Source organism: Chaetomium tenue, assembly GCF_020726465.1.
Source record: "Chaetomium tenue strain MPI-SDFR-AT-0079 chromosome Unknown F5144scaffold_3, whole genome shotgun sequence".
NCBI classification, from domain to species: Eukaryota; Fungi; Ascomycota; class Sordariomycetes; order Sordariales; family Chaetomiaceae; genus Chaetomium; species Chaetomium tenue.
Window position 1 is genome coordinate 905,186 of NW_027117331.1, and position 14,092 is coordinate 919,277.

General features: G+C 57.8%; 4 protein-coding genes across 4 annotated transcripts; 1 reads left to right on the forward strand and 3 right to left on the reverse strand.

The window, feature by feature from the left end:
- Positions 1-134: 134 nt before the first annotated feature.
- On the forward strand, positions 135-3,453 carry F5144DRAFT_566178 (uncharacterized protein). Its single transcript, XM_066788542.1, has one exon. It carries the CDS (start codon positions 324-326, stop codon positions 3,195-3,197), a length of 2,874 nt encoding a protein of 957 aa, XP_066644348.1. The 5' UTR covers positions 135-323; the 3' UTR covers positions 3,198-3,453.
- Positions 3,454-3,879: 426 nt separating this feature from the next.
- Positions 3,880-5,730, reverse strand: F5144DRAFT_546212 (uncharacterized protein; the record flags this gene model as incomplete). The annotated part of the gene is made up of 3 exons (XM_066787401.1): positions 3,880-4,072; positions 4,394-5,010; positions 5,188-5,730. 3 exons carry the CDS (start codon positions 5,728-5,730, stop codon positions 3,880-3,882), a joined length of 1,353 nt encoding a protein of 450 aa, XP_066644349.1.
- A 964-nt stretch (positions 5,731-6,694) lies between these two features.
- F5144DRAFT_591342 (kinase-like domain-containing protein) lies at positions 6,695-8,792 on the reverse strand (the record flags this gene model as incomplete). The annotated part of the gene is made up of 5 exons (XM_066790261.1): positions 6,695-7,085; positions 7,140-7,572; positions 7,622-8,011; positions 8,069-8,150; positions 8,208-8,792. The coding sequence occupies 5 exons, from the start codon at positions 8,790-8,792 to the stop codon at positions 6,695-6,697; spliced, it is 1,881 nt and encodes a 626-aa protein (XP_066644350.1).
- A 3,664-nt stretch (positions 8,793-12,456) lies between these two features.
- On the reverse strand, positions 12,457-14,057 carry F5144DRAFT_644630 (Tricarboxylate/iron carrier; the record flags this gene model as incomplete). The annotated part of the gene is made up of 3 exons (XM_066792853.1): positions 13,653-14,057; positions 13,255-13,483; positions 12,457-13,191 (listed from the first exon to the last, which is right to left on the reverse strand). The coding sequence occupies exons 1-3, from the start codon at positions 13,754-13,756 to the stop codon at positions 12,457-12,459; spliced, it is 1,068 nt and encodes a 355-aa protein (XP_066644351.1). The 5' UTR covers positions 13,757-14,057.
- Positions 14,058-14,092: the final 35 nt, after the last annotated feature.

Consider the following 14,092-nt stretch of genomic DNA (forward strand, 5'->3'; position numbering starts at 1 on the left):
GGTGGGCATCACACCTTCAACCCTAACCCCCAGATAATTCTACGAGTAAGTGGCCCTCACCGCCTACCATATCAAGAAGCCGCCTTTGAGGACCCGCAATTAGCCAGCAGAAAAAAAAGCCCAGTGGGTTTCAACCGCTAAGAAACGAGGGAAAGCCGAGCATGGTGTTGTGCTTCGTCTGTGCTGAGTATAGGTAACCAGCAGATCGGGGTTGAGTCACCGGCCAAAGCCTCGCCTCCGTCTACGAACAGAACCTATGAAATCCAGGGCACCCCTCGGACGGGCAATTCAAAGCGGTGCGTGCGGAGGCGCCGGTTCCCTAGATGTATGCAACCGCAAAGGCAAACATCGTGCGGGTCTCGTGCAAACTCCAAAAAGTGCCAACCCCATCGCTGCCGCTGAACCTCCCCTCCTCGCCGCCTGCATTCTTTCTCCTCCAGTCCTGCTCCTTTCGCACCCTCGCCAAACTCCAAGCTACAAACCCATCACCTCAGCTTTGCCAATCGACCACGACCATCGTCCCCAGATCGTTGTTCCCTGGTTCCACCCCCCGACCCATCGAATCCAGTAGGCCGAGGGCCCCTCGCTTTGTCCTCGTCCCCTCCCGCCGGTTCCAGGGTCCTCACCCCGCCATCACCATCCTCCCTCGACCGAGCGGCATGCTGTGCTACGTCCAGATCCTGAGCACCCCTACGGCTGACACGCCGGGGGGGTGCCTCATGCTCCATTTCGACAATCGCCGGTATCTCTTTGGTCGCATAGCCGAAGGGTCGCAGCGCACCATGGTCCAGCGCAAGGTGTCGCTCGCAAAAATTCAAGATGTCTTCCTTACGGGATGCATCAACTGGGAGGCTACCGGTGGCCTGCTCGGCATGATCCTTACCCTCGCCGACCTCAAGGCCGCGTCCGCCGCCGACATTGACCTGACCAACGAGAAGCTCCGCAGCAAGGGAAAGAAGGAGAAGGAAAAGGATAAATCGAGTCCCCCTCATTTGAATATACATGGTGGGAAGAACCTGGTGCACCTGCTGGCCTCAGCTCGCCGCTTTATTCTTCGGAAGGCCCTCCCCGTCCACACCAGGGAGCTGCAGGTCGACCCCCGCGCCGAACTGGAAGGGAAGGACGACCCTGACTACGAAGATGAGAATATCCGCGTGTGGTCCATCCCGTTGTCGAAAGAGAAGCCAACTGCCCGCCCCTCCGGGCAGAGCTCGCCTAAGAAGCAGAAGTTGAGCTCGTCATCCGACTCGCACGGAAACCTGGCCGCAGAGGAGGCGGATCAAAATATCAGAGAAGCCGTCGTCAACGACATGTTCTGTTCCAAGTGGAAGCTCGATACCCTGCGCGAGATGAAGCTTGCGGACGTGCAGTTACCGGCCAAGATTTTCGTCAGGAACGCCCAGGGTCATATAGAAGCTTACGCCGGCCCCCCGGCATCCGAGGCTCCCAACACCAAGGTCCTCGTCCGGATGCCCTGGCCGGCCTCTCAGATTCCCGAACTCCCGTCCACAAAACCGTCCAAGCAGTCCATGTGTTATATCGTGAAGTGTCATCCGCGGCGAGGCAAGTTCGACGTCAATGCGGCTATCAGTCTCGGTGTCCAGAAGACCGATTTCAAGAAGCTCACGAAGGGCGAATCCGTGCCTGGGAAAGACGGGGCCGTTGTCACTCCCAATATGGTCATGGGTGAGCAGATTGAAGGTCGCGGTTTTGCCGTTATCGACCTTACATCCCAGGATCTGATCGATGATCTGCTCAACCGCCATGAATGGTCGAACGCCGAGATCATGCAGGGGATCGATACCGTGTACTGGATCCTTTCCGATGGTATCACCCTCGAAAGCCCGGGGGTGTCGCAATTCATCAAGGCGCTGTCATCAGCCAAACACATCGTGCTCGGCAGCGCCGTGTGTCCCAATGTCCCGGCCCTCGAGTCCCCTATGTCCCAACTCATCAAGATGAACAGTATCGATAGAGACAGGTTTCCGCTCCCCGTGTTTGACTCCCAACCGACGTCCGAACTTGGTCAAGAGTTAGAATCTGTCGCCGAGCTTGCCCGCGCAGGCCTCAAATATCAGCTTGCTCCGAAACCCTCGTTCCTCACCGACCTTGTCGTCCCACCGATGGACACTAAAAGGCCCCTCTGGGAGCTGGCAACCTACACGCCGCAGGTCATGAAGCTAGCCAGGGTTGCCCAAAAGGCTGTTTCCGAGCCGGACTTCCTTGCAGAGGTCGAAAGCTTGCAGCAGGACCTGCCGAGCCCGGAGACCGAAATCGTACCGCTGGGCACCGGCTCAGCCATGCCATCCAAATACCGCAACGTGTCGGCCACGTTGATCCGCGTCCCCGGCTGGGGCAACTACATCCTCGACTGTGGCGAGAACACGCTCGGTCAGCTCCGCCGCGCCTTCGGCTACGAAGCCGCCGATGACATCCTCCGGGACCTCCGCGCCATCTACATCAGCCACGCCCACGCCGACCACCACCTCGGCACCATCAGCGTCATGTCCCGTTGGCGCGAGGTCGCCCCCGAGGGCAACAAGCTCGCGCTCATCTCCACGCAAAAATACCAGGACTTCATCCGCGAGTTCCACCAAGTCCAAGACCTCAGCCCGGAGCGCATCGTCCCCATCACCCTCCGCTCCCCAGGCAACCCCCTCCCAGGCCGCCACGCCCCGCCCACCTTCCCCGCCGACTTCGACCCCCAAACCCTCCCGCTCCCCCAAATCGAAGCCTGCTTCGTCGACCACTGCTACGAAGCCACCGCGGTCGTGCTCACCTTCCCGGACACGGGCCTCAAGCTGGCCTACTCGGGCGACTGCCGGCCCTCGCGGCCCTTCGCGGAGCTCGGCCGCGGCGCCCACCTGCTGCTGCACGAGTGCACCTTCGAGGACGAGCTCGGGGGGGACGCCCTCGCCAAGAAGCACTCCACCCTGTCCGAGGCCCTCGACGTCGGCCGCATGATGGAGGCCCGCCGCATCCTCCTCACCCACTTCTCCCAGCGCTACCCCAAGCTGCCGGTTGTGGACGAGAAGGCGCTGGAGACGGATGGCGGGCGGGATGTGGATATGCTGTTTGCGTTTGATATGATGCAGGTGAGGTTGGGGGAGTTTAAGCAGGCGGGGTTGTTCCTGCCGGCGCTGAGGGAGTTGTTGAAGGAGGAGGAGCGCGCGGATGCGGAGGAGGGGGGTGTATGATATGATGATAGATGATGATGATAGAAAGAGGGAAAGGTTGTATAGTAGGCTGGGTGGCATAGGTGGTGCATTGCATAGATGTCATAGACACAGCTGGGAAATACCCTGTCTGGCTGCAACGAAGAAGCTTCAATGTATGGGTCGGTGGACTTGGTTCTAAAATACTGGTGTTCTCCGCTGTACCATAGGAGGCTTTTTTAGCCATGTCTATCTATGTATCTATCTCAACATTTAAACAAACAATTACCGCTCTAGCTCTAAATGCTCTTACATTCACATGTCTAGCGTGCTTCGTCACTGTCAAATGTCTATATCACGGAAAGTGGACATTCAAGAATGACAATAGATAAAATGTAGATTATGAAAGCAATACATATTCAAAAATGGCCTAGTACCTACATGGAGATTCCTAGGGTCTACCTCAGGTTTGTACCCAGCTGAGGGCAAGGCCTTGCTTGCTAATTACCTCCTGCTCATAACCGAGATGCAGTGGCTAAGAGCCGTAGGTAGGCAGACGGTAAGCCACCATAAAGCGGCGCCTACGACAAGTGGCAACCTCTTCCTTGTTCCCTACAATCGCTACAATACTTACTTTCTTTCATATTGAGCGCAGAACATTGTCGAACAAACGACCTCCCCTTGTCACTCCCACCCATACCACACGCACCAGATCATCAGCCACTCAAAAACCTCGAGCCTCATAGAAGCCGGCCCACATGGTCTTAGTCGACGGATGGCCCTCCTCGTCCCCGCTCTGCCGCTGCGTGCGGGAAGAGCCCTGGACCCTGCTGCCCTCCCTGTTGTTGTGCCAGTCGTTGCGGGGTGGGAAATAGGCACCAGCCGAGTCGAAGCTGGCAGCGGTGAAGATGGAAAGGCTGGGGGGAGGGGGGGTGGGAGTGTTGGCGTCACGGTTAGACGAGGCGTGTTTGAACCAAGGGTTGGAGGTGGAGGGGGTTAGGTAGGGGCCGGGAGGGGGAGGGGGAGGGGCGAAGTTGGGCTTGGGGATGGAAGGGTTTAGATGGGGCTGGGAGGAGGAAGGGGTGAAATAAACGGAAGAGGGGGTATAGGAAGACGGTGTAACGGGTGTAACAGGTGTAATAGGGGAAGTGGTTCGCGACGAAATAATCGAGGTCCAACTTTCTTGGTGCCAAACCGTACCATTCAACGGGGGTGCAGTATCCACTACCCTTCTTGACCAACCCGCGGTCGTTGTTGGGGCTTGGTAGATAATACTATCGTGATGCTGGTGGCCGTCGGCTGGCTGGTGAGAGCGCGGCGTTGATACACCGTCGTCCACGGCCTTGTTTTCCGTCGGCGATCCACCGCGGTCTCTGCTACTACGATGTTGCCGAACGCGGCCCAGCATCCTATGACTAGGCATAGGCACGCCATCAATGAACTTGGTTCCCGACGGGAGTTCCCCCGGGGGCTTTCTCCGGTCCTCGGGTTCCCCCCTTGCCGCCCTCTCCTCCCTCTTCCTAACTTTCCGGTCATGCATCCACTGCCTGACCTCGTTCACCTCCTCAGCTAGCGCGTCACTCTGCGCCCTCATCTCCCGCTCCTCATGCCACCCAAACATGGCCATCCAAGCCTCCACCAGCCCCAACAACCTCGGCTCCCTGTTCTTGGCCCTCCCCTTCAAATTCGCCCTCAGCGCCATCAACACCTCCTGCCTGCCACCCACCACCGCCAGCACGCACGCCGGGCAGCCACTCTCGACCTTCTCAAACCAACACTCAGGCCGCACCCCGTCGCCAAAATACCGCCCGAAATCCTCCTCGTCCAAGAACAGACTCCCCACGCCACTCAAAACCTGCACCATCCACCTCATCCTCGTCCTCCTCGCCAACCCCTCCCCGTCCTCATCCTGACCCCCCTCCCCAGAAACCCCATCCCCACTCCCGGCACCAACACCATCCCCCTCAACCCCCTCCCCCCTCTCCCCCCTTCCACCACCCCCCCTCCCCCTCAACCCCCCCCAACACCTTACCACATCACACCGCACCCCCACCTCCACCTTCACCAGCCTCAACAACCCCCCCACCACCTCCCCCTCCAGCCCCTCATGCGCACGGCACAGCCCCCACGGGTCGCGCCGATACAGCGGCAGCAGGCGGCGCACGGCGCGCACGGCCGGGTGGCGGCGCGCGAGCAGCGGGCCGTGCGGGTCCGCTTTGGCGAGCGCGTCGACGGCGTCGTGCTGGGCGGTGAGCCAGGGCGGGGGTAGGGTGGCGGTGGTGGTGGTTTTGAGGATGGGTTGGTGGGGTTTGGGGGTCGTGGAGGAGGAGGGGTTGGGGGGGCCGTAGATGGTGGAGGGGGAGGTGGTGGTGGGGGTGGTGGAGGTGGTGGTGGTGGTGGTGGAGGGGGATGTGTGGTGAGGGGGTGCGGGGGGCGCCGAGGCGAAGTAGAGGAGGTTGGCGATTTGTTGGAGGGTCTTTCGGCTGAGGTGGAGGATCGGGTCGTAGTCGTAGTCGACGGCGGCGTCGTCGGCGATGTTGGGGGGTGTGAAGGATGTGGTTTTGCTGGGTGCCATTGTTGTTTTGGGTGGAATGCGTGTTGTTGAGTGAGTGTTGAGCGAGGAGGAGGCTGAGTAGCTGAACGAGGCCGAGTGGCTTGGTTCGGTGTCGATTCGATTCGATTCGATTCGTGGTGGTAAAAGTCTCTGGGGTTGCGGAACTCAGGGGTACTCGAGCTTGGGGAGATAGATCTTAAAAAGATGCCTTCGAAGGTGCTGGGGTTGTGATATACCCCCCTAACACAAAGAACTAGCGTCCGTGTTGTTGGTGTTTCATTGTCAGTGTTCACTTCAAACAGAGACTCCCAGCTTGAACATGTAAGGTCTCCCAATGGCGAGTAAACTTGCCCTGTTCCAAAGACGAAAAAAGAACAGCAAGCACCGTGTTGCCACAGGTTGAACAGTGGCTGTAAGTAAGGTACCTTAACGGTTCTCGTTCCGGAGTGGCCTGACTACACAAGTTAGCGACAAATAACCGCCGGGCAAGAGCCTAAAGGGAGACGAACCATATCCGAACTCAAAATCCGACGCGTAATGTGTGCGGCTCTTCGAACTGAGAAAGCTCCCGTCTCATGGGCGCGAATCGGCTAGCAAACAATATCGCTCATCGAATAGAAAGCAGTGTCAAGTTTCACGCCTATATATAAATCCAGCCGCCGCTTCCCGCTCAAGGAATCCTGGGTATGAGAGCACATTCCTCTGAACCTCGCATCAACGCCCATCGTCCCCTGACTCATTATGATGACCCGCCAACGAAAAGCGAGATGTGGTGTATAACGAATAAAATGCAGAAAGCCCCTTTCCTATCTCCTCTGATATCACGGCCACCGCAAACCCCATGAGAAGCAGGCGGTGGGTCCACATGGAGAGGAGTATCATATACCTAATTTGAGGGGGACATGGCTTCGTAAAACTCCCCGCTCTACCGTTACCGGACGGTATTTGGTTGCGTAAAAACTAACGCCCCTCGCCTTTTTTCCTATTACCTCCTCACCGATCGTTCCTCTACGGGGCCATGACTGGCGCCGGACAGCTCTCGCTCCCGCATCCTCAACTTGTCGGCGCGGATTCGCGCCGCTTCGGTCCCGTCATCAGGATGCGCAACTTCGCGGAACCAGGGATGTTGCAGAGCCTGCTTTGCTGTGATGCGGCGCGCGGGATCGTAGACGAATATCTTCTGGAGGAGATCGAGAAACTGCTGCAAGAATTTCGTGTTTGAGGGGATGATCTCCTGCAAGGTTTTCAGTCGCCAGTGATGATGATAACTAAGAGAGTTAGCACCAACCGGTAGCTTCTTCATGGCTTTGACAAATCTCCGCGATGCCCGTGTGGTATCGGGCATGGGATAGTCGAGTTTGAGGCGCTTGAAATATCTGCCACATATTAGCCTTCTTGGTCCGATCGTTTGTGGGGCGTTGTATACGCACTTGGAGGCGGGGTTCCCGCCGTTCCTCGTCATCCTGTTGACCTGGTGGACGAGAGACGAATCGATCTTGGCGTCGACGACTGCTTCCATCATAGCCAGATGCTCGAGGTTATCGTGCGTCTGGAAGAGGGCATCGCCGGTGAAGAACTCGACCAGTATGCATCCGATACTCCAAATATCGCAAGGGTACGACCACCCAAGCCCGAGGATGATTTCGGGCGCGCGGTAGTGGCGGGTCGACACAACTGACGAGTGATATTCGTCTTGGAAGGTTGCCGAGCCGAAATCGATCAGTCGGATCTCCGTGTCCAGCAGTACCTTTCTTTGGTTGGCTTGGCGGTTGCTGTTGTTGGTACTAGCCGACGGTATCTTCCTATTGTACGTGAAGGTCTGGTACTCGTTGTGGCACAGGAGAATGTTCTCCGGCTTCAAGTCTGTGTGGATCAGGTTGAGGTCATGCAGAACTAGTCCGAGTCAGTTCACGTCCCTCCTTAAATACGGTTCGTCCGAGCGGGGCCTCCTTACAAGCGACACTGGTGAGTAGTTGTCGGGCGAAGTTCTGGATCTGGCTGTTCGGGAAGGGCACGAAACTGTTGCTCTTAAGAAAGTCGAACACGCTCTGTCCGAGCAGATCCATGACGATGCAGATATGCCCGCGGTAGTCGAAGCAGTCTCGAAAGTGAATGCAGCGGTTCCGGTTCTCCTCGTCATTGGCTCTGAGGGTCTCCAGTACCCGAAGTTCGATCTTACTCGCTTCGCGGTACTTTTGCACCGAACGGATGATTTTGATAGCGACCAGCTTTTCTGACACCTTATCTCTTGCTTGTACGACCTTGCCGAACGTGCCTTGTCCGAGCAGCTTGACCATTTGATCTACGAGCGAAATCGGTCAGTTCAAGGCGATTCATGAATAGCGGAGCGGACACTTACATCGTTCAGTCAGGTCATTGTCGGGGACGACGATGTAGTGACCATCGTCATCATCGACACGGATGTTTTTGCTATGGGGGGGCTAGATTGCTGGTTAGCCGCCTATGCAAGCATGACATGGGAGAAGCAGACGACTCACATCCGCCACGACTTTGATGTGCACATCACGGGCCTTCTTCGGGGGGTTGGGTGGTGGCCGGTAGTGGGCGAGGGCATCGGTATATATCGCAGCCTCGCGACGCCTCGCTTCGTTTGCGATCTGCTGGCGGGTTGTCCTCTTCCGCTTCTGGCCGGATTGTGCTGCATCGTACTCATACTGGCCATTTGATGAGAGCGACCCCAGTGATGTCGCTGCTGTCGTGTGAATTGCCGAGTTTGTCCGGTCGCTTGCGGCAGTGGACTTGCTGGGGGTATGGGAGCCGAGAGCGGCACTGTGATGGACGGGATCGTACGGCGTGGGCTCGTCGTCTCGTTTTCGCTTCTTGGCCGAGGATCCGGGTGCACCACCATTTGTTACGACATGCGAGCGACCGCTCGCGAGGGTCTGCACGGCGGTGGTCGGTGCATTCGCACGCTCGGGCTCCGGCGTGTCATCAATCACGATGATCTCTTCAGGCAGGCCATTCTTGTAGAAGGCCTTCCAGTCCGGTCCCTTCGACCGGCGTTTCTTGCGGGGAGGTTGCGGCTCCGCTAGAGGCTGGGCCTGCGAAGCTGCCGTGCCCATAGCTGGATAGAGGTGATTAAGTCTCGACGTCTGCTCGGCTGGTTCGTGCGGTGCGACTCTCGCGTGGCCCGACGGCACGGCAGCTACTCCATTTCCTGACGAGTGGCTCGCGGTAGAGTGGCTCGCGGTAGAGTAGCCTGGAGACGGATACGCCAAGCGGGTGGTAGGCGGGAGAATTGGGTTCGGTGGACAGTAAGATGACGAGTTTGGCTGGGGATACGACTGGTGAGGGTGGTGTTGGTAGCGGAAATGGTGCGGACTGTAGTGAGGCAACGTTGCCGTCGCAGTTGTCGGCGTCGACATGATCGCTCTTTCGTTGACTCGTTGACCGCGATAGAAATAGTCGTGGTGAACAGGATATTTTGGGAATGGGAATGCAAAAGAGAAGCCGAGGGAGGGCTTCCAAGTTGGGGCGAGAAAGGGTGGAAGAAGTTGCTGGCGACGGGAGTTGAACAGTAGGTTTGTGTGTGGTGTGGTGGGCGACCTCGCCGGGGGGGTTTGCGCTGCGCGGCGGTTGTTACCCGCTAAATGAGGTCCCTGAACCTGAAGCGCGTGGTTCGCAGCTGCTCAGTTCCGGTGGCTAACAAAACAAAACCTTGTTAGTGGCCGAGTCAGCATTTGTGTTCGTGGCGAGTCTCGGAAACAGTTATTGTTCTCGAGAGTCCATGAAGTGGAAATGGAACAGACTGGGTAGGTATGTCACGATATGGAACTCGGCCAGATTCCAGGTTCCAGATTCCCTTGACAGAAGAGGGAGGCGGCTCACGGCGGGCAGGCACCCGAACCATCAGCAGGTAGGTGGTGGTGGTCTGTGTGCAGGCTCGGGTCAACACTGGTTGTGCGTGGCAGAGCCCACTCGTTCAACAGGGACCTGGCCAAAAGAGAACCGGATTTCCGCTGTGGCCGAGGGACGGTTGATTGCCCTACTGAGCATGCACGTTTCGCTCGGCAACGCCGTTACAGGAGTCGGGGTTTTGCCAGCCGCAAGGGCACGCATTGAACTCTTGCTTTGCGGGTCTACAAGTAATTTATCTAACTACACATTATCGAATCCAAATTGACGGCTTTCACCAAAAAATCCCAGCCCATAAAAGACCTTCACGGGAAAAATGAAATCGATCAAACTTCCGAAATGGCTCTGCAGTGAACGGCAAATGGAAGCCGCCGAGGGCGGCCGTGGCTTCCGCCAAGTCACGGCTCGCACCTTCTCGAGTTGTGGGCTCCGTGGTTAAACAAGAAGCCGGCACCGTGCTTTCAGCTGATCGCTGGCAGCAGCCACCTTCCTGTGGGATTATTGAACAGTGCGAATGAGGCCGTTTTCGTGCCTTCCCGATACAAACCCACCTCGAGCCCACTCACCAAGTGCACGAGTCTTTCCGTGACAGCACTTCATTCCCTCCCAGGGGGCCACTGCCCTGTTTGGCAAGCCGCAACAGCGCCGCCTTCGAGCATTCCAGCACAAGAACGCCACTGGAAGATTATGGTGGACCTTTCGCCGGGTGGGGGCTCCGGCTCCTGTGCATCGCCGACTGATGGGCGAGCGATGCGACATGGTCAGCCCCAACCCCTGTCCCATCTCCCTACTCAGATACCTACCTACTTTAAAGCCTTGGGCATACGAAGTACCTGGGTTATCATTGTAAGCCAGTACTCGAACTCTGCTTCGTAAACACCCCCTGTCATCGCCCACTTGAAAAGCGTGGCGTCACCGACAAAGCGATTGGGGGTGTTCTCCATGCAGGTCGGACTGAGCATCGAGCCTGCGGGCCGTGTTTGGTCAGCGATGAGGATAGATCCGACGTCCCACCACGCAGCAGAGGTTCCCAGGTTGACTCTCATCCTTCGGCGGTCTAAAACAAGCGCGGGAATTCGGTGAATTACTTGAACTGGCGAGTCAGCTCCCAAAGCTCTTCAAAATCCGTCCATCGAACGTGCTGCGGCTCGTGGTCCCTGCCCATGCCACAATCGGGCTTGCTCCCGAGTCTGACATGGAAGAGACATCTCAGGCTGCTCTTGACTTTGACTGGAAGGCCGGCCGGTCATGCAGAGCTCTACCGGAAAGGAGAATGAGGGGCCGCCAGGAGGAAGGAAACAAGACCGAGCCGAGACACTAAACAAGGGGATTTTGGTAATTAATATCCCCGAAGAATATGGCTCCTGTATCATGTTCCCGAAGTGATCTTCCTTTGGGAATCCGCTATTATCTAGGCGAAGCGCGCTGGAACTCCCGAAGCAGATGCTAGCGCGTTTCCCAGCAACACAACCGCGAGCTGGTGCCAGGGTTTCCTCCCTGGTTTGGCACCCAGAAGCAACCTGAGGCACGGTGATCAACGACGGCGGGCGGGAAGCGACACACTTCTCAACAAGTTCAGCCTTCGAATTCTCGGCCACATCCCTTTCGAGCAGTGGCAGGGGTCAATTTTTCGTCGGCAAACCCGCCCAGCAGCGACCAAAAGATGGACCGTCCACCCCCAGACAATCTGTCTGAGAGGCTAGACTAGGTAGTTAGCACACTCGGCACGACTTCGTACTTTGCAAGTTTTCCAACCAAACCTGAAAGAAAAAAAAAACCGTTTGCGTTCGAGCCTCCAAGCCTCCCTCGCCGAATAACTACCTACGTACCTAGGTGGTGTGGGAAATGACTTCATCCTCCTGCCGGCACCTGCATCCGATGACCACCCTTAGCGACGGGAAGCCGTAAGAGAACAAACTCGCAGCGACCCTTCTGCGGGGTCGCAGCGCCAGCAGCGAATTGCGACGACCGGGACCGGAAAGGTAACCGGCACCTGCGGGGCAAGCAAGCACAGCACCGTCCCTAAAAGGGACCACGAGTGGCACCAACCACGACCCGGTCCCGTTTCGCGTCGATTATTACCTCGCCGTCACACAGGAGGGCCTTCCCAGCCAGTGGGAGTGCAGGGAGCGAGTGGTGTTTCTTCGTCCCATCTCCAGTCTCCAGTCGTGCGGGCCCCCGCTACGTCAGGTTGGGAGGAGGCTAGGAGGCTCTTTGTCCGATAAGAGGGGGGGGCGAGGTGCCTGAACGCCTGAAGTTGGGAGATCTTGAGAGCGAGTCAATGAGCGCATTTGCTTGCGGTCGTGATTGTGGCCTGCGGAACCCCGCCCCTTTTTTTCACATTTGACACTTCGCCTTCGCGTCCCAACGGGCCCGGTCTGGGCTCCCGTCGTCTTACACCTGACCTAATCCTTGGCAGGATTCAGGAGAAAGCCTCCGGTTCCCTTTTGCTGTGTGACAACCCCACTTAGATCTCACAAACTTGCTTCCGTTCGATGATCTGATCATCTGTTCATCATCAGAGTGATTTAGCATTTAGATGCCGGCGAGTTATGTGTGGCCCTTTGCGGTGTGGCGGTTTGAAGTCCAGGGTTGAGACTGGGGTCGTGGCACACTCAGCGGTCCCCAAATCTTAGCATTCGCATTCCATCTCCCTTCTCTTGAAACAGGTGTCTAAATGTCGAAAGCCAAAACGTCCCAGATCCTACTCCAGGCTATGCCATGCAGCACGCTATGCAAAGCTACAGAACAGCGTCTCGTCCAGATTGAAACCGAGTTCCCGTGAACCCGCCACCACCTGAATCCGAAATCCGCCAGTGCCCCCAAACCCAAACCACCACGCCAAACCGACCCCCTTCCAAAATGGCCTAACTAAATCCCCCTGTTAAACTCAACCAGCCCGCCCTCACCACCCCTCCCATGGAACTCCTCCTCCAAACTCTCCGCCTTGATGCGCTGGCGCTGGGGGAACGCCGCCAACGCAAGGGGCAGCGCCGCGTAGCTCGTGATCAGGATCAGGCCGAGGTTGACGGGGGTGGTCCAGCGCGGGTTCTTGCGCAGCCACGCGCCGCGCTGCAGGCGCACCAGCAGCAGCGGCGGTAGTACCATGATAGGCGAGCTGTTGAACACGCGGCTGGCCGCCGTCTCGGCTACGGCTAGCGTCGCCGCCTTCTTGCTCTTGCCCAGGCTCTTCTCGCCGCCGCTGCTGCTGCTATCGTCGTCCGCCTGTGGCGCTTTTTCTAGTGCCGCGGCCGGGCTCGGTTCCGCCGCTGTCTCGGCCTTGGTCTTGGTCTTGGCCGGGAAGACGTCGATGCCCGTGCGCATCTCCTCGCCGCGCATGAGGAAGACGTTGAGGGCGCCGGCGCTGGCGACCGCGGCGAAGGGCACCAGGCGGGTGAGGATGAGGCGGGTGGAGGGCGAGAGGCGCTTGAGACGCGGGACCAGGCTGTTGAGCCCGACGGCGACGGAGCAGGAGGCGGTCACGGCGAGGAAGTAGGACTGGGCGATCTTGGACCAGGACAGCGGGGACGACTTGTTCGAGTTGGAGTAGTTGATGGCGACGTTTAGGGACTGGTTGGCGATTTGCCAGGCTATTGTGCCGCGGTTCTGTTGGGCACGGAAAGTCAGAAAGAAAGTTAGAGGGAGGGGAAGAGGGTGGGGGGGACGTACGCCGAGGCCTGGGGTCAACATGCCCGCTGTGACGACCAAATTGGAGAGCACGAAGCATGACATGCGGAAGGGCAGAAAAACGGCTTCGCCTGTGTCCGGGTGAAGTGTTGAGTCGACAATCTTCTTGGCCCGCCATAGCTCAGGTGTCATCGAGTTTACATGGCCTTGCTTGTATGCGATCAGGGCATTCTTGGCTTGTTCGAGACCGGCGCTACCGACGAGGAGGGTACTGGAGAGATAATCAAGTCAGCGCTTGTTCGTGAGTAAGATGGGCTTCTTCTGCTCCCAATTGATGTCGATATCAACCTCCATCCGTGTTTGCGCTGTGACAGGAGGGTACACACCCGGCGCATCCCCCATCCCCCCATGGAACCCCTCCACCCATCGAGCGTTCTCACCTCGGATCCGTGATTCCCATAGTATGCCTGACACGCCCCCAGTAAGTACTAAGGTCGTACTGTGAGTCCGGAAGCGCCCGGCTGCCTGGGAGAGAAGCGGACATGCTGGCGGCTGTCCCTTGGGACGTCTAAGGTGTGGTGGTGGTGCAGAAACGGCGACGAAAGAGTGAAGGGTATGATAAGGAAGAACAGCGAAAGCACTATGAGCAATGAATGGCCAAAAACAATGCACTTCTGGTCACCAGGAACCAACCACCCGTATCTAGCCGCCAACTGACCACGACTGCACTGGCGCTGTGTCGCAAAACGATTTGAGGAAAGCGTTAAAACGGCTTGCCGAGATGGTGGCGCTGGTGGCCCTAAAAAGACTCCGGCGTCGGTGGAGTACAGGGTTGTTGATAGCGGATTGCGGGGCATCCTAGCATCTCTGCGGCGGCTCA